At 47.4% G+C, this 18998-nt stretch overlaps 1 protein-coding gene across 2 annotated transcripts in view; it reads right to left on the bottom strand.

The window, feature by feature from the left end:
• Window positions 1–1771: 1771 nt before the first annotated feature.
• ENOX2 (ecto-NOX disulfide-thiol exchanger 2) overlaps window positions 1772–18998 on the bottom strand; it is a 41328-nt gene continuing 24101 nt past the window's right edge. For both annotated transcript variants that reach the window (XM_063141569.1, XM_063141570.1), the window contains exons 7-15: window positions 18710–18922; window positions 14874–14980; window positions 9865–9976; window positions 8209–8390; window positions 7269–7376; window positions 6615–6668; window positions 5387–5495; window positions 3947–4032; window positions 1772–2349 (exon numbers count right to left, since the gene is read on the bottom strand). In XM_063141569.1, the coding sequence (XP_062997639.1) occupies window positions 2215–2349; window positions 3947–4032; window positions 5387–5495; window positions 6615–6668; window positions 7269–7376; window positions 8209–8390; window positions 9865–9976; window positions 14874–14980; window positions 18710–18922 (1106 nt within the window). In that variant the 3' untranslated portion in view covers window positions 1772–2214. The remainder of the gene's footprint in view (window positions 2350–3946; window positions 4033–5386; window positions 5496–6614; window positions 6669–7268; window positions 7377–8208; window positions 8391–9864; window positions 9977–14873; window positions 14981–18709; window positions 18923–18998) is intronic.

Here is an 18998-nt window from a genome sequence, read left to right as displayed (position 1 = left end):
CAGACCTTGGGAGGATGGAAGGCTGAGTTGACCTGAGCTGGCTGCCTGAAACCAGCTTCCGCTGGGATCAAACTCAGGCCGTGGGGAGAGTTTCGGCTGCAGAAACTGCTGCTTTACCGCTCTGCACCACATGAGGCTCTGTACATAGGCTTACTGCCTCTGATATTGGAGGTAGCACATAGCCATCATGGCCAGTAGCCATTGATAGCCTTCTCCTCCAGGAATTTATCCAACCCCCTTTGGATTAGCCATTCATGGACGTTTGCAGGTTCGTTACACAATGTCCTCAGCATCCAGGATCCCTCCAGTGCCATCCCCTGGAAATTGTGGGTTCAAAACCCCCCAGAGATAACGTGGAAATATCTGGAAAATCACACCATCTCCCAGGGTGTAATCCCCACGTTGCGCTATAATTACGCCACCGGATGGCACCGTCTCATTAAAGTGAATTAAGCACATGGAGCAAGCAGACAGAGGAAGTATTCAATTTCAAACCATGTGACCGCCCATGTAATGGCAGCAATCATATCCAAGAAAGAAAGTGGATGCAGGAAGCCACGTTAAGGCAGTGAGTTTTTTAAAAAATATGTAGAGAAGCCCTTTATGTGTATGTGCAGGTTTCCCTCCATCAGCTTTGTAACCGAGGAACAAAGCGGAAGGAGTAAACAAAATAGTTTTGCATACATGAATTTGTCTGGGTTTGAAGATTCAGGGTAGGTCCATCTCTACCACCACCATCAGATGCCCAGGTGGAGGGGATGAAAGAGGCTTGATGGGTCTTCTCTCGGTTGTCCTTCCGCCACCGGGCAAAGACATTTTTATTCCAGCAGGCCTTTAGCACGTAAGCTGCTCTGTTGTTGAAAGAGGATTGAAATGGTTGTGTGCTGCCTATTTCCTTGTTGTGTTTGGGATTGTATTTTAAATGGATGTTTTTATGGTATGCTTTTATTAAGGTTTTTAGCCTTTTTGTCTCTTCCTCCTTAGATGTGAGCCAGCTCTGTGCAAAAGTAGAATCCTACAACTTTAAACCAGCTTATTCTGGATGTGCCAGGCCTCTTCTGTACTGATGCTTTGTCACCAGTGCAGTATCCCATTTGTGCTTGTCGTTTGCCCCTTCAGTTCTCAGCCTTTTTTATGTATGCTCCAAATATTTGTTGAGTCTTTGGCATGAAAGGCAGCACACAATCCATTTAATAGGCCTGTGGAGCTCATGAAGTTACTCATTTGGGGTGATGCACCTTAGTATTAGAGGTTGGAAACAGCTCGTGACAAAAATCCATCTCCACCCTTTCATCATCATATAGCAGGGGTGGGCAACTCTCTGCGGGCCAAATGAGGACCTCCAAGCCTCTCAATTCTTCATAATAAACACCAGCAATGTGAGGGGGGGGGGGGGAGACAAGCTTGAGAGAAAAACCAGGATCTGCGGAAACTAGTGTTCTAGTTTGAGCAGGTCCTGTAAACAGGTCTCTCTGTAATTCCAGCAAAATCCAACTGTTGACCACTTAAAAACAGATTGCTATAACATGGTTGATTCTGTTCAACAAAATGTGAGAGATTCATGAAACAGCAACCACAGCACTGGCATGAAGTGTTGCACAACTATATTTTCTCTGTTTTGACATTGAAAAGTTACCCACTCACCCACACCTGGGGTTTGTAAACTCACTCATGAACTACTTCTGCTAAAAAATGGGATCGGTTTCTACTTTAAAAACTTTAGAATATCTCTTTCTTATCAAGCGATGCTAGGAATAACAGAAAAGGGGTATTTCTTGTGTGGTTACTCAATGTTTTATTTTAGAGCTGCTCTCAAAAGTAAAAACATTTTGAGGGTTAACTGAGGCTGGAAGATGCCATGTACAAACAAGCTATTAAAATGTTTTTAGACAACAGTAGTCGTAAAAAGTATCAAAGTTCCAAATAGCAGTGTTAGGATCAACCCTAGAACATGCCAGCCTGTCCTTTGCAAAAGCGCTCAGTTTGTTACCAAAAAACAAACTCTAAACAAACAAAGACAACAGGAATATTACAGCCCTTAAGATTGGCCCCCCAAATTTCTTGATCCTGTTTGAGGACTGCAAGGTGAGCCACCGGCTGTGCCAGAGGAAAATCCATAGCTGTGCAGAATGCAGGCTTCTCCTTTTATTTATTCTTCTGCAACCTGCAGATCCTAGATAGTTGCCAGTGTCCAAAGCGCCACTTCCTTCAAGTTCACGTGGCTGTCTTCAGTCCCTCGAAGCCGCAGAACTTCCACCGTTTTTCCAGGCTTGCTCCGACCCCACTCATCTCCTGCTTGAAAGTGTGCTGGAGTCGCATCATGAGGGATTCCACTTCACTAGCGCAAATCTACAGAAGAGAAGCGACACGGTGAAAACAGCATGGCTCAAAAAAAACAACAACCAAGGGGAAGACCTCTCACGTTACCATGAGGGTCAAATTTGCACACCTCGGGGAGGATCCAACAGTGCACATCCACTGGCGTAGACCAACGTTTGCAGGGGCACACAGCACTTGCTAGCACAACAGGAAATCCAGCAACGCAGCGACGGCAAAAATGAGGCTATTTCTCTTTAAAACAAGGTACATGGGGAGGTGCCTTATATCGAAGTAAAATTATGCTCCTCGAGGGCTTCTGGGAGTGTCATTTTGCTTGAAAACAAGGTGCACACTCCCCATATGCTTCGTTTCAAAGCCCCTTTTCGCCACTTCATAGAATCATAGAATAGCAGAGTTGGAAGGGGCCTACAAGGCCATCGAGTCCAACCCCCTGCTCAATTCAGGAATCCACCCTAAAGCATCCCTGACAGAGGGTTGTCCAGCTGCCTCTTGAAGGCCTCTAGTCCTAACCACTGTATGTCCAGTTGCACCAGTAAGCACTTTTGACGTTGCGCAACCATTGATTCATGCTAGCATAACACCAGTAGTGCTAGCGTACAGATACCCTTCACTTTCTCCCTTGTGCGATGTTGACAGGTGTAGTCATCTCAGGGAATGCTCCCAGACAAGAATTTCATCACGCAATTGCCCTGCCTTGTTCACCGAATTTTACAGGGGCTTCAAGAAAGCATCGTCTTTCATTTGAGACCCTCCCGCGTTTGCCCACTGCTTCTTACACCTTTGTCCTCACCAGAAAGAAAGAAAACATCCATTAGAAAGGAAAACACAAAATAGCTGCACAGTGCCTTTTGTTGGTAGCGTTAGGAGCAGCCCGTAAGCCCCCAGGGTATCATGAAGAAGGAATCTCAGACACACACAAGCAAACAAACGCACTCTCTCTTTCTAATCACCTTGGAACACTCACTGTCCACCATGTTTCTCTAGGTAATTCTGGACATCTCTGACCAGAAAGGACATGCCTAGTACTGGTTAATCACTTATCAAGAGCCACTGAACTTCCCAAGGGTTGCTAAGTCAATTTCAGTCTTAGGTCCACTAGCCTTCCCAAATATAGTGCCCGCCAGATATTTTGGATTACAACACCCAGCATTTTTGCCACTGCCCATGTTTGCTGGGGCTGATGGGAGCTGTAGTCCAAATAATCTGGAGGGTACCAGGCTGGGAAAGGCCGAGTTGGAATAGGTGGCCAAAGCCAGGAGGCTGGGCTGTTATCGCAGCATAACAAACGTAACGCCTGTGAGCATAACTTGGGTGAACAGGCCCTACATAGTGGGTGATATTGCAAGCTAGCCTGGGAGGACTTCCCTGCTCAATTTGTGTGGTTAACAGAAGTACTGGAAACGAGAACCATCTCTGCTTCCACCAGTTGGGAATCCCACCCACCCCTCCTGCCATCATATGCAAAACGGAGGAGGAACTGCAAGCAGTCAAAAATCAGGACAAGACTTCTTGACTGGCAACAGCTTGGGATGCATTTAAGTATGCCCCATGATGGGTAGCAGCCAACCCTTTAATCCGCCTAGAGGCCAGAGGTGCCAGCACGTACCTTACTATCAAGGCGCTGGAGGTAGGAACAGATGTACTCAATGTTTGCTCCAAAGGGGTGAACATGCAGGAAGGTGGAGATGATCCCTAGAGAAGAAACAGTTGTGGAGTTACTTCCAAGACACGAGGCAACAGAGCAACACATTTAGCCTGTCGTGAGAGCATTTTCGCATGCCTGGGGGGTCACCTATAGACATTCTTGCACTTAGCACAATGCTATGGAACTGGACAAGGGGTGGGCAGTTCCAGTGGATCCAGGACAAACACACACCCCTCCTGTGGGCTGAACTCTGGCTGGTGCCCTGCGGAATTCCACCCCCCGGTGCCCAGTAGCAAAAACAGCTAACTGTCTGCTACTGCAATTTGGAGGCAAACCACTACGGAACCGTAATTAGGTCAAATTGGGCTCGTTCTCAAGATACATTTGACACTTTGACCATTCCGTAGTGGTAAGAGGGGGTTTGTTTTTTTGCCGCCGTGAATTTTGGTGGTGCCGCAACCGTCAGTGGGGATTGGTGGGGGCTGCATATGGGTTGCATGTTCTCCCCCACCCTGTGTAGGAGAAGGTTCCCACTAAGGGCTCCAGACTTTATGCAATTTCTATGTATGTGAGTCTAATTCAGACCAGATCTGAGCGGCATTACTGGATATAGTTTTTGATGGTTGTAGGGAGGTGTCAACGAAAGCACCCAATAGTTCTTGACAACCAAGGGGCCTCAGTTCTGGAACTACGAGGAAGGCTAGGTTGGCAAATTATTCACAGCTTGGTGTGTTGAAATGGGACCTCACCGAGCGGAGACGTGCCTTTTGATCTCAAGGCACTTAAAATTTGTTTTGGCTTTGAGGCCACGTCACCCTTCTCACCCAATGGAAGAGCTTTTCTTTCGATAGTACAAGCAATCCATGGAAGAAGACAGTTTGCTTCTAGAGAAAGATGCCTGAAGTCAGCTTCATGAATACTAGGCTGCAAAAGGATTTGCTAGCCTGTCGGGGGCTAGCAGAGGAGGAACAGTGGCTTCCCTCCTCTAGCAGACTGCTTGGTTTTTATGGTGGGCACAGAGGAGGGACCAAGCATGTCCTCTCTTCTTCATCAGCCCATTCACTCGCCTGCATGCAGTTTCTGCTCACCTCTGGCTACCTGGTTAATATTTAACTATGAGGCAGCTTGAAGTGCATAATGCATTTAAACTGTGGATGTTACAAAAGGTATTTGGGAGGCCTTTTCGCTTCAACCTATAAACCTAGTACATCTCCAAGGCGGGCGGGGAGAAGGGCTGTACAGCCCATGCTTTGCATGCAAAAGGACTCTGATACGACTAGGAAAACCCTCCATCTGAAACACTGGAAAGCTGCCATCGAATCAATGGTCTGACTTGGCGCAAGGCAGCTTCCTCTGCTCCATCCAGGCCTCACAGATCCTGTGGCCGGGGGTGGTCCTTACCCACTAGCAAAGCTTCCCTCTCCGATTTGATGGGGCTGCTGCGGAGTCCTCTCTCAAGCCTGCTCTCCTTCTCCTGGTTCACCGAGCAGATCGGCGACAAGCTGTTGGCCTGAAGGCAATTACGGATAATGACTTTCTGGCACAGGACTTGGATCCTAGCAATTCGTCAGTTAATTTACCGGTTGCACCCTGCACTGTAAGCATACTGAAAGGCAGAGTGAACTGGCAAAAATTATGGGGTGGATATAGTGTAGATAATGGGGGCTAGAGGAGAGGATCAACTTAGCTCTCATTCCCAGGTGAGTTCTCTCCCCACACTTTTTGGCACAGACCTTTCACCATGGATGCTGATATGACACATTTTTCATGCATTTTGCACCCCCAGCATCAAGAGAACACACTTTCTCAAAAGTATACAATTACATCCATTGTGAAGTGTGCTCCGGAATCAGACATCATATCATCATCATCATCATCATCTGTATACTGCCCCAGAGCTGAAGCTCTCTGGGCAGTTCACATAAGATAAAAACACTTAAAAACAATATACAAAAATTAAAAACCACAAAAACATATAATATACACATACATTTAAGCCTACCTCCTAATAGAAAGAAAATGTGTTATCTTTTAAACGCCTCCGGAAGACGTAACTTTTTACACAGGCTTTCCCTGGTTTTTAATGTAGCTGGTTTTATATTGCCTTTTTTAACTTTTTATGTTTTCAATTTATACCTGTTATATTTTATAGTTTTTAATTGTGCACTGCCCAGAGAGCTTCAGCTGATGGGCAGTATAAAAATGTAATTTATTAATAAGCCAGAGTGACGTGGTGAAACTGATTTGGGTCAGGACTGGAGAATGGACACACTTCTTCACACAGGATGGAATGAACTGATGGGATTCGTTGTCACCAGTTTAGATGGCTTTTAAAGAGGGGAACAGACACACTCACGGAGGTTAGGTCTAGCAATGTTTAACATAGATGGAACTTTTAGGTTCAGAAGGGTCTACCTCTGAACAGCAGGCCCTGGCTTTGGGTTCCAAAGCTGTTGCTGCCTGCTTCCCTGATTTAGGCACTGTTTAAGGTTTGTGTCAAAGGAAGGAAAACACGTCCCGCTTCTTGGTACAGAGGCTGGGTTAATATATGAACCAGTTGCACTGGAACCTGAACTCATACAAAAATACCGCCATTCAAAAGGGTTCGAAGAGAAACACACAGACTCACATGTTCTTGATCAGTGGAGTCTTTCCCCCAGTCTGGTGCAGTTATCAGCTCTTGCTATATTCAGTAGGAGAAAGGAAAAGTCACCATTCCAGAAGTTCCATAGTTCCAGAAGAATCCTTATTACTCGACCTCCTTAGTCTCTTACTCTCACGATCATTGAAATAGCCATAGCCTGTAGTCATATTCAATACTGAACTTTGCAGCAAGCTATCCGAATAACCAGGAGGCAAAGTTCTGAAGAAAAGGGCATACCTCCCTTGTTTTTAAAGATGACACAAGCACGTGTTGCAGAAGGCATCATTTCAAAGGACGCCTCCCTCCGCCCCCAACCCTGTGTGCAAGGGAAAAGGTGTGTGTATGGTGTGTGTGTGGGGGGGGGGAAGCCTCTTCTAAAAAAGAACCTGCCACCCACAGGTTTCTGTAGTTCATGCTGATGTGAGCTGTAGGCCAAAACATCTGGAGGGCCACGCCTTTCTCACCCCTGCTTTATTTGTTTATTCTTTTAAAGGCGCAGCAGCAGAAACAAATATTTGTGCCAGCCCCAAGAACCAACACACAGCATTTAGGAGAAAAGCTGGCAGAGGTCTCAAGTGTTCGGAGGGCTGCTGAGCAAGGCGGGAGCCGGCAAGACCAGAGACTGGCAAACACCCCTACCTTTTCTTTTAGGCTTTCAAGTGCTTTGTCTAGTTGTACTTTCTCTTCCTTTTTCTTTTCAAGTTCAGCTTCTCTTCTTTCACATTCGTCTTGTAGCTTCAGAAGATGCTAGAAGGAAAGAAAAGCACGCACACAGTTTTATTGAGGTTGGATTCCTCCCGCATGGCCACAGTACTAACTGGCATCAACTGCCCTGTGGGAAAGAAGAAGGGGGGCAGGCAAAGGGAACATCAGAGCCTTCTCCGGTTGGACTGCCCCACCCCACTGATCAAGAGAGGGGAACCACAACCACTCCACCAGACCCACTGATCACCAACTTATTTTTTTTCCTCTTCCCACCCCATCACCTTTTCCTTGTGTGCCGTGTCTTTGTCGACTGTAAGCCTGTGGGCAGGAACTAGCTTGTTTTACCAATTACACATAAGCACTCTGGGAGCCCTTTTTGAATGAGGAGCAGCATTTGTTTTATGATTGTTTTAATCAAGTTTTATTTACGATTGCAAGCCACCTTGAGTGCCATTTCTCCTGGTAGGAAGGCGGGGGTACGAATCCAATCCAATCCAATAATCATCAAAAAATTAAATAATCTCCCATAAAGAGAGGGAGGGAGGCCATAGATTATTTCAGATGATGGCTTCTCAACAACTTTTTGCACTGTATTCTTTCTCTTCCCCCACCCCCGCAAGATGGCTTTTCGTCTTTTGCTTCCTTGGGTTTATTGTCCAATAACTGAAATCGTTCAGTTCTGCGGTCAGTTCTACACCTTAGTAGCAGCACATTCCCAGGTTGCAATTTTGAAGGGAGATTCAGAATATATTACAAGCGCCGCAATGGCATCCCTTTATAGCTGCGAGAGACGGACTCAGCGGAGAAAGAGAAACCTCCTTTGGCCCGAGGCGGAGGTGTTCCAGAGGTTCACAGGGGGAGAAGGGCGCCCTACCTGCTGCATGCCTTGCAAAGCCTGCTGGAGCAGCACCAACTGCTGATCTTTGCTTGGGTCTTCATCCCGGCCTGCTTTGCCCTGCTCTTGTTTTAAGAGCTCCACCTCGTTCCTGTAGGCATCCAGCTGACACCGCAAGCTGTCGTTTTCCTCCTTCAGAGATTCTGTTTGGGAAAGTAAAGCTGCAGGAGGGGGGTTGGGGGAGAGAGGGAGAAACCAGGGGAGATGGATTGATTCTCCTTTCAACTAGTTTCACCTTCGATGTTTCCCGCATCAGCACCACTGGATAAATATTTTCTAGAAGGTCTTCTTCTAAATCAGGGCGCAGAACCCGTGGCTGAAGGCCACGTCCAGTGTAGCCCACGGTGCCATAGAGATCCCTCCTGGAGTTTCCTTTCTTAGTGCTACTGCTAGCAAGGAAAACCTGGGGTTTCTCTCCTTAGCACTACCAAGGGGAGCCCTTTCTTTATCTCTGAGCTCTCTGGAAAGTTCAGAGGTAAAGCAAACTGTCTCCTGTGCGAGTGTTAGCTAGAGAAAGACTGGGAATTGAGCGTGCATGCGTGCCCTTGTGTGTGTGCATGCCCGGCAGACAACAGGGATGAAAAGCTTGTGCATCCCCTCTTCTAAGTATATGCTGAATTCCTTAAGAATTTGTTGGATATATTTGTGTCGTACATGTGCCTGACACCTAGTGGGTCTGCACCTGGGTTTGCCTGTCCAAGTCGTTCGCTCTGCTGCAGTACTTTTACTTCTTGCCTTGTGCTTGTGACACAAATGGACAGTGTTAGATTGACCTGTGTTGGCATGACAGCTTGTGTGCTTTGAGGCAGGGGACCTGTAAGCATTCGCAACAGCAGTACTCTAGAGTTCTTTGGTTCCACAAACTCATGCCCAGTGCCCCCTACCCTACCCTATAAAAATCATTATTCAGAATAGCGGTTTTCAACGACCCACTAAGGAAGATAATAACAATAAAATTCAAACTAGTAACAATTAATTGAATATTTATTCACAATCCAAAGTACCCGCCGCAGGCTTGCTGAGGGAGGGAAAAGAGAGCGAACGCCTCTGTTTTGCAGCCAGCGTGGCGGGGCACACCGAGCAGGGTATGTCTCTTCATTAGCATTTTGGTGCTTTTGAAACATTTCAATTCACTGTTAAAAGGACTCTTCTTAAACGGTATTAATACATGTGTGGATTCTTCCCCTATATGGCTTAGGACCAAACTACCTTCTCCCATAAAAATGTCCCTGGGCTTTAAGACCTTCTGGAGAGGCGCTTCTCGGAAAAGACCACCTCGAGCACCCCCCTGCCGCCCCCTTGCCTCTTAACGCCCCCCCTATGCAATCCCACTGCCCCCAAGGGGGCAGTACTGCCCACTTTGGGAACCACTGCTCTAGAGGAACAAAGTATCTCTGGTCAGTTCCATTCTCTCTATTAATTGGTGCCTATGGCCAGGCTTTAGTGTAGCTCTCCTGCTATGGTTTTGGATTTGATAACAGAATCCTGACTTGCCGTAACCCAAATTCAATTGGGACGGATTCCACCATCCACACCAGCTGGTATTTTGTGACTGGCTCTGGTTGGTAGAACCCGGGGCTTTCTTGAACCAAAAAACGAAGTAGGAGACAAGCCTGACTTTGCCATGTGTGATACCTGACTCTTCTGTCTCTTTGATCTCTGGTGGCTCTGTGTCGTCGTCGGACATTTCCATCTCCTCTTCTCGTCGGATGCCCATCAGCTCATCATTGTGAATGTTGCGGATTTCCTAGGATTTAAAGAGCATTTTTTTTAAAAAAAAAAAAGGAGACACTACCAATCGTGCTGTTGGCTGGTTCACAGCTAAGAACCTACAAGGCATAGAAGGGAGAAGAAATTGGAAGGAAGAAGCCTAGAGTTAGGTGGAGCTGACCAAAGCTTAACGCCACCAGCCAAGTTCCCAACGGGCGCAACGGATTTGACATCATTGATTTCACAACATTTGGAACATTTTAGCATGGAATTCTAGACTCCCCCCCCCGATAAATACTGTGATGCAGTCTTCTCCAACTTCCCAGATGTGTTGGAAAGCAAATCACGCTTTGCTTTGGCTCCAGGTTGGAGAAGGCTTCTGTAACCTGTCCTTTATAGGTGGAGAGAGAGAGGCCGGGAGTGACTTACATTTGTGGCTGAGCTGAGATGTAAACCAAGGCCAGCTCAGTCCAAGCCTTTAAACTCCTGTGATACCAGATCTTTTTTTAAAAAAAAAGACAGTCATGGCTTAAGGTAGAAGTGCAATCTGTCTGAGAAGTTGTTTTGGGGACCAAACACAGGAAGGAAGAAAAGTTCTGCATTGTTACTTGTTCCCTGGGCATCAGACTGAGGAATCCCAATGGCCCCAGGACAGCCACTTGCAGGTGTAGGTGTGTGTGTGTGTGTGTGTGTGTGTGAGAGAGAGAGAGAGAGAGAGAGAGAGAATAACTGCTTCAGAGCGAAAAAAAACTCTGCTTCAGAATACAGACAAAAGCCATATGGCAGTTAAGCAGAAATGCCAACCAGAACAAGGTACTTCTGGGAAAATGGGACTCACAGTAATATACTTATTTAGTTAGTTACAAGGTTTATATATCAATAAATCAACACCCAATAAAACATCTGAGCAGTCTTCAATAAAAAGAGAAACCATCATAAAATCCAGAATTAAAACCTTTAAAATCAGTTTGTGCCAAGAAAAGCAGGACTGGTTAGTCAGGGAAGGGTTATTTAAATAAAGATGCCTTCAGCAGGTGCTGAAAATGAAACAATGTTGCTGCCTGCTTGACATCAACAGGCAGGGAGTTCCACAGAGAGGGAGCCACCACACTAAAGGCTCTACTCCGAGTGGATTCCAAATGGGCCGCAGGTCCATGCAGAACCACCTGGAGGGCCTCATCTGATGACCTCGGTGCCTGCGGAGGGTGGAAAAGGAGATAGGAAGTTGCCTTGTCAGACTGTTCCTCTAACTAGCCCAGTATTGTCTACCCTGGCTGGCAGCAGCTCTCTACGGTCCTCTGGCAGAGAAGTCTCTCTCTCTCTCTCTCTCTCTCTTTCTCTCATTACCTGCTACTTGATCCCCTTCCAAATGGAGATGCCAGGGATTGGACCTGGGACCTTCTGTGTGCAGATGGGACCATCTATGTATGGGTCTTCCTCACACTACACTTCTGATTTCCTTATGAGAACTGCATTTGATTTTCACTAGATATGCGCGGAAGCTTTTTGGTGGGGCTGTGAATCCATTCTGGGTTTGTCAGAATTCTACAATCCTGGAGAAGGCTATCGATGACTTTTATTTATTTATTTCATTTTTATACCACCCAATAAGCTGAAGCTCTCTGGGCAGTTAGTCCTGGTAGCTCTGGGCTGCCTCCAGGATGTCGCTGCAGACCAGTTGCTGGGGAACATGGCTAGGAGGGTGCTGCTGCACTCATAGTCTGCTTGGGGGTTTCTTAGCAGCAGCTGGTTGGCCACGATGTGAACAGAATACTGCACAGATCCAGCAGGGCTCTTACGTTCTCCTAAAGGTGCTGAACGTATTTCAGGGATAGGATTCAGCACCTTGGATAGCTCCTATCAAGGTCTGGTTGGTTCTGACTGGAACCAATCAGGGCCACCGGTCTCCATGCGCTGTGCCTGCGAGCATTATTCCGGCGAGCGTATATTCCTTCTGTGCTAATTTGAACCTTCTTTACCTAGGAAATCTATTCCTACTCTCCCTCCGCCCACCCCCAACAAAGTGGGTCCTCTTTGGCAAAGTCGTATGATGGTACCTCAGAGTTCTTTTCTACTCTACTTTCTAAAGACGGAGCAGTGATTGCAGTGGACTCAGGCATCCTGGGAAAACAGGAAACTGCTTTACATGGAGTCAGACCACTGGTCCACATAGGCCAGTGCTGCCGACACCGACTGGCAGCAGCTCTCCGGGGTTGCAGGCAGGAGTCCTTCCTAACACTACTTGGAAGTGGCTGGGACTGAACTGGGATCTTCTGCATGGGAAACATGGCCTTCTACCATGATGTAAGCCCTTCCACAAAGGGGCAAGGCAAGCCTATTTTTAAAAAAGATAAAAAGGCAGGATACAAATAAAAACAAAGACAAATAAAAATAGCTTCGGTTTAAGCATACCAATGACTCTGCAGGCAGGGGCAGGAGTTTTAATCCCCGTCGTTCTATTCCAGAGGCGAACCGACCAATAAAATTGCACCGAAGAAGACTTGCCCTCTGTTAACGGGCTCGGGGTCAAAATAACTTACCTGAGGCTGCCACAAGCTGCAAAGAACCTCAACTTTTGTAAAACCCAGCTTTGTTAAGAACCACACATGCTCAGCTGCTTTCCCCTCGGGGCGACGGATGGCACAGTCAGCTGATTTGTCACCACGGGATTCAAAAAGGTTAGGAGCAGGCTTTGTGAAAACACAGGCGCTGTTGCGGCTGAAGCTCTTGACGGAAAAGCCAGACAGAATGGCACCTTGGTTTAAAATTGCCCTCAGAGTTGCCACAGCGTTGGTTGTGGCCTGTTTTAGCTCAAAGGCATACTGCAGTCTCATGGAACCCTAAGCCGTGATCTGGGGCTGCAGCGATGGGGAAAGAGGGGCTGCACGTGTTTCCTTTCACGTCTCTGGTGTTCTCCTCTTCGGTCCGACGTGCCCACCAACCAAGCGCATGAATGAAGCTTTCAAAGGTCCTTTGGGTTTTCTTAAACTGGCCTGTCCGGCTTCAGCTTAGGAACGTAGAAAGCTGCCTTAGACTGAGTCACGCCATTGGTCCATCAAGCCCGGTACGGTCAACGGTGACTGGCAGCAACGGCTCTCCAGGTTTACAGGCAAGTGTTTTTCTAGCCCTACCTGCAGATGCTGGGGATTGAAACAGGGACCGTCTGCATGCAAAGGAGATGCTCCACCACTGAGCCAAGCCCCACCCCCCCGCTACAACTCTCAGGGACCAGGATACCTGAGAGAGCTCCGCCTTCTCCCTTACCAACCTGCCCGGTCACTGAGGTCATCCGAGGGCCTGCTCCTGGTGGTTCCACATAGATCCATCCTCCAATTGGAGTCCACCAGGGGCAGAGCCTTCAGCGTGGTGGCCCCCCTCCTGCGGAATTCCCTGCCTCTGGAGGTCAGGCAGGCGCCAACCTTGTACTCCTATCGGCGCCTCCTGGAAACATCTTTAATCCAAAAAGCCTTTCTTTAACATGCAGCCTTGGATTACTGTTATTGCTTCGTTTAAATTTTGTTTTAACTGTTTTTATTCTGGTTTTTGTTTTTTGTTTTTACCTTGTACACCGCTCCGAAATTTTTCAATGGGGAGCGTTATATAAATATTCTAAATAAATAATAATAATAATAATAATAATAATAATAATAAATAATAATAAAGCACTAGAAAACACAGGCTGTTCATAGTTGTTAACTCAACCTCCCCCAGCTTGGTGCCCTCCAGAGTAGATGGACTACAACCCCCACCATCCCCAACCAGCATGGAGGGGGACAGGGTTGGGGAAAATCAGCCTTGACTGATTTTACAAATCACCACCATTAGTGGAGAAGTTCTTGCAGCCTGAGGTCCGGATTCAATTTTGGAGAAAATCTGGGTTGAGCTGAAGAGAAAAGGGCCCCCGATCCAAAGTACCAATGCGCACCCGCCAAAAACACCCCCAAACCCAGCATACTGCAGCTTAAAGCTGTTACTGCCAGTATCTAAGCCGTAGGAGAGGCATTTCAACCTTTTAGAATGGGAGGAAAAACTGCACAAAAGCCACAAGACACAAAGGGGTGGGGTCATAAGAAGGGGGCGTGGCTTTCTGGGGAATCTCAAAGGGCCGGGTTTGGACTCCCAGTGGGCCACATTTGGCCCACGGGCCTGAGATTCAACACTCCTGACTTTCGCTCTTTCTGCTATGGGCTTCGGGCGCAAACACTCTGTGCGCTGTTGCCCAGAATCTGGACTGCAAATTCATCTGACAGGCCACAGGGTCTCAAATCCCTGCAACAGGAGAACATCTTGAAAGCATACCTGACAGCGGTTCTCCCTCGGATCCTGAGGGGCGGGAGAAGAGAACGTTCGGGGAAGCAGAATCCGCGCAGCCTTGGTTCAATGATGATTGCAGCTAAGAATAAATCCTCCGCCCGGCCTCTGCTACAACTTGAATGCAGAGCAACTCCGCTTTCCTTAATGATGCTCATATCATGGTGGGCCATGTGTAAACACGCCCCCCCCCCACACAACCACATGGCTAATCCCAGTGCTATCACAGCTCTGCAGCCACTGACCAGACGGCTGGCCGCCAGAAACAGTGGCCTACCTGCACAGCACACAGTAACTTTTCATTGCTCCAAGCACTTGCATCCATCCCAGTAGCAAACAGAGCAGAACTTTTCTCTCTCTCGTACATGGACTGAATGCTGCCCCAAAGTGTGTTTACATCTCAATGCTAACGTGCTTCAAACATGACCCACTGTTACTCTCGGTTTTCTTCCAAACGGCGCTCATCAACGGCTTTTCTCAACCTTCCCGTGCTGCGCTTTGTCATTCATCCACCTGCGCTGCGACTTACCTTCCGAGGCGAGGCTTATAAAAAACCCTTTTATAAGAGAGCCCTGTAGGCCAAAGAGGAGCGAAGATAAAAACGCAAAGGGAAAGATACTAACCTCAGCTTGCTTGCACCACACGCTGATGTTCTTACGTTGCGCTTTCGTGAAATGGTCCCAAGCCTTTTGTTTGGATGCAGAATGGTACACGGCCACTATCTGCTCGACTGCGGTTTCAAAATCGGCAGGCAAAACCGGGCCACAATAGCATCCAGAGAGGGCAAGAGAAAGGAGTAAACGAGTAAGAGAACGGGATCAGGCAGTGATCTTTTTCTTACAACTCTTTAGGCGAAGACCACAGCTGAGATGGTGCCCAGGAAGATGTCAGGACCACAGAGGTTGAGGAGCAGTTAGGACAACGGACAGCCTGTGTCGGGATTTATTTTGTCCCGTCAGGCAGCAGCCAAGAGATTAACAGAGGAAGCACTGTTGATGAGAAGGACAGTGACACTAAAGTGTTGGGAGAACACTGGAAAAAAAGGAGTGTCTCTGGAAACTCAAGAAGAAGAAAGACACTCAACATGGCCATAGGGAGGTTATTTTCAGAAACTTCAGAAACATAGATGGTTTCAGAAACACCGGGTCTTAATCAGGGCTGTGCATTCCACTAGTCTGGAACTGTAAATTGGTGCATCTTTATATTTAGGGCATCTCTAATGAGACTTTTATCATGTGGTCACTCACAGAAATTTGAGGATCCTTTACATGACATCGTCAACTTCCAGGGCCTCTCCCATGCTTATAACCTTTATCCTGTTTTTTTGTTTTGTTTTTAAGATCAGGGAAAGTTTGGGATTTTTTCTTGAATTATGACAACAGCTGCGTGCAATTGTGCAATACCACAGCGCCATCTAGTAGTTATGTAAAGAAACATATAGAAAGGAAATCCCCGAAAAAAGTAAGTGTAAGTACATGTAAAGGAGCCGATCTTAATCCTGCAAAGAATCCAGAAGCAAGAGCCCCGGTAAAGCTGAGGGATACAAACCTTGGTGTAGAGAAGCCCCTAAAGTTGGTTTCTAGTCTTTGATGCTACAAAGATAGGCTTGAAAGTGCGGGCAAGGTCTGCTAAAATCTCAGAAGCCAAAAGGAAAAAGCGTGTGCTTTTCAAAAGGGGCTTCAGTGTTCCAAACCATAACTAAATAGATTATACAAAATCAGTACATCTGCACCTTCCCATAGTTTATATATAAAGTCACGCCACACCGTTTTTCTTGAGGCAGAATTTTATGTTATTTTTTAAAATTAAAAAACACACACACAGCCCTGGTAATGATGTAGTAATTATGATAGGCTGGACTACAGTTGGTAAAATAACAAAGGCTTTTCCCCACCCTCCAAAACAGAAGTGGGCAATTTGTGCCCCTCCAGATATTTTGGCCTACAACTCCCATAATCCCTCACCATTGGCTATGGGCGGTAGGGCTGATGGCAGTTGTAGGCCAAAACACCTGGAAGGCCACAGGTTGCCCAGCCCTGCTCCAAAATTGTTCCTACAAATGTCTGGCCGATACCAGCTTCCTGGAAGGAGATCAAATCCATTCCACGGCTCATTGATTTGAGCAATGCAGAGAGGGCCGCAGGAAGAATTTCTCTCACCCTGCCAAAAGACTGGCAAGTGCCAGCATCATCAAGGGATTCAAGTTGGGGGTTTCATCCCCCCTCCCTTTGCACCTCCTGCTCCCCCAATTGCTACTTAGAGGGAATCTACACATCGTACTGAAGGTGCTTGCATGCGCCCCCAGTACGCCCCCAAAACGATGGTGTAGATTCTGCCTACCTGCAGCCCAGAAGAGACGGAGAAGGAGGCGGCTGGGGAATCCAGCCGCGTCCTTGCCGCCGCTGCCCCGCCGGCCTCCTACTGCCAGGGTAAGAGCGACCCGGGTCGGAGAGCTTGGCGGAAGCGGAAGCTGATTCCCCAGCCGCCTCCTCCTCCGTCTCTTCTGGGCTGCAGGTAGGCAGAATCTACACCATCGTTTTGGGGGCGTACTGGGGGCGCATGCAAGCGCCTTCAGTACGACGTGTAGATTCCTTCTTACTCTGCAATGTGTAATGTCCCTCCTTCTGGACTCCAGGGGGGCCAATATTTGTTTTAATGCTAACACAGAAATAAAGCAATTACGAAAAACAAAACTAACCAGACTATAAGAGCCCACAACTTCAAAATCCTCTTGGCGTACCTCAGGAGACTCAAGATCACACAGTGTAAAGTTGACCTTAAAACCAGACGCTATGGCCAAGGCACTGCCAAGATCTCAGCTTTCCAAGCCGTGAGGTGGGCAGCATTTTTTTTCTTTTCCCCTGACAGTGTTTGTTTTTTAACCCTCTCACTGTTTACAGCAGAAGGGAAAATCCTTATGCTGGGCTGGTATAGGCGATGGGCCCGATCCTAGAGCCCCTCAGAGGAACAGAAGGGCAGATCCAAAACACTTCCCCTCCCAGAACATTCTGGGTAACCTTCTTTTGCTGGCAGGAACACAAGTGCTGGCAGCTTTCCACTTGCAAAGTTTCCCCTGGGTGGAACTGGGTGGTCAGGTGGGCAGAGTCTACCCCCACCTCCCCTAGTAGTGTGTAGTGTGTATCCCTCCAGAGGTTGTTGGACTGCAACACGCATCAACCCTAGTAAGCAGAGCCAAAGGCGAGAGACAATGGGAATTGCAGTCCAACAATATCTGGACTAATCCTAACCCACTCCAGCAAAGCTAGATCTGGGAGCTTCTGAGCTCCAGAGGCTGAAATCTTGTAGGACGTTCAAAATCACACCTGGTGATGGATCCTGGCGAGCAACAGGCAACGGAAGACCAGAGCATCCCACGTTTTGCAGGTAAAGTTTAAAATAGGCTGAATGGGGGCATGGAGGGACTGCAGCAGCAATATTACGTTACCTGGAAGGCTTATATCTCCCAATTAGAAAGTTGACCTGCAGATCCTTGAATGAACAGAAAGAGGAGGGGCTTGGCTCTTAACTTACCTTTGTCGCCTAAGTCCCTTAGCAATCGTCAAAAGCACAAGGCTGCTGTTAACACAGGAGCAGCCCGCAGGTAGAACTAGGCAGAGGATACTGTTGAGAGAGGGGGGAGGAGAATGCCTTTTTTCAACCCCCCAATCCCTTCCCCACAAACCACCACCATAAAAAACTGGTGTGTGAATAGAAACTGAATGTACCGGCAAAACGTGGCACCGTCAACAAATGTTCAGAAGCTTCGACTGCGGCAGAAATTGGAGGCCTGTATCATAAAGACATTAAATCTTCTGAGGCTTGCTACTTGCCTTCGAGCACAAAAACATGAACACCTTGGGCCCCTACATACCTTAGAGAGTGCGCTTTTCTCTATGTCCCATCGCAGTCTTTAAGATCATCCAAGAGTGCGCCTTGACTGTACCATTAGGGTGCCAAATTACGAAGGGGAAACCGTGCACAGCAAAATCAGGGGAAGGAGGCGGGTACGGATGCCTAACAGATGTAGGGCCCCCTTTTCTCCCAGCAAAATCTGAGCACGAGAATTTTCCAGAGCCTTTCTAAGACTCTCTTATCTGTATTGAGTATGAATGGCCAAGTAGGTTTGGGTTCATGTAAAAATTGCTGTAGCTTACTGCACATTATATGTTAAGGGTTTGTTATTGGGGTGGGTTAAAAAATCATTTTTGCTTATTTTCTTGGGCACTATTGCGGTGGGGAAGGTTAGAAATTAAAAAACAAATAAACTAAATAAGTATCCTTAAAAGGAGATTGTACGTTTTCAATCTACATTCTCTCTCTCTCTCTCTCTCTCTCTCTCACACACACACACACACACACACACACACACACCCCTTCAACAGGGGAAAAGGGGATTAAAAATGGTACATTTCCATCAAGCAAGACTTGGAAACCCAGGCTGCGAGCCGCACACACTTACACTGTGCGAGAATCCCCGACAAGGCAAGCATGAACTTCTCCTTTGCTTCCTCCATTTCCTTTTCGTGGACCGCTTTCTCATTCATCAGCCGGCGGGTGTGGCTATTGACCGACTGGATCATGGAGTAAAAGCTGTTCGCGCTCCGCCTGTTCACTTCTCCACGCTCGATCCAGGTCAGCAACGTCTGCACTGCTTCCAAAAACTTGGAATCGTCTGGCCGGAGAGAGAAACACAGCTCAGAGGCAAAGCACCAGCGCATTTTGATAGTAAACGGTTTGTGAACCGCCCA

This window comes from Elgaria multicarinata, chromosome 15, assembly GCF_023053635.1.
Source record: "Elgaria multicarinata webbii isolate HBS135686 ecotype San Diego chromosome 15, rElgMul1.1.pri, whole genome shotgun sequence".
NCBI classification, from domain to species: domain Eukaryota; kingdom Metazoa; phylum Chordata; class Lepidosauria; order Squamata; family Anguidae; genus Elgaria; species Elgaria multicarinata.
Note: the sequence above shows the minus strand (reverse complement) of the source record. Positions and strands in the feature narration are given on the sequence as shown.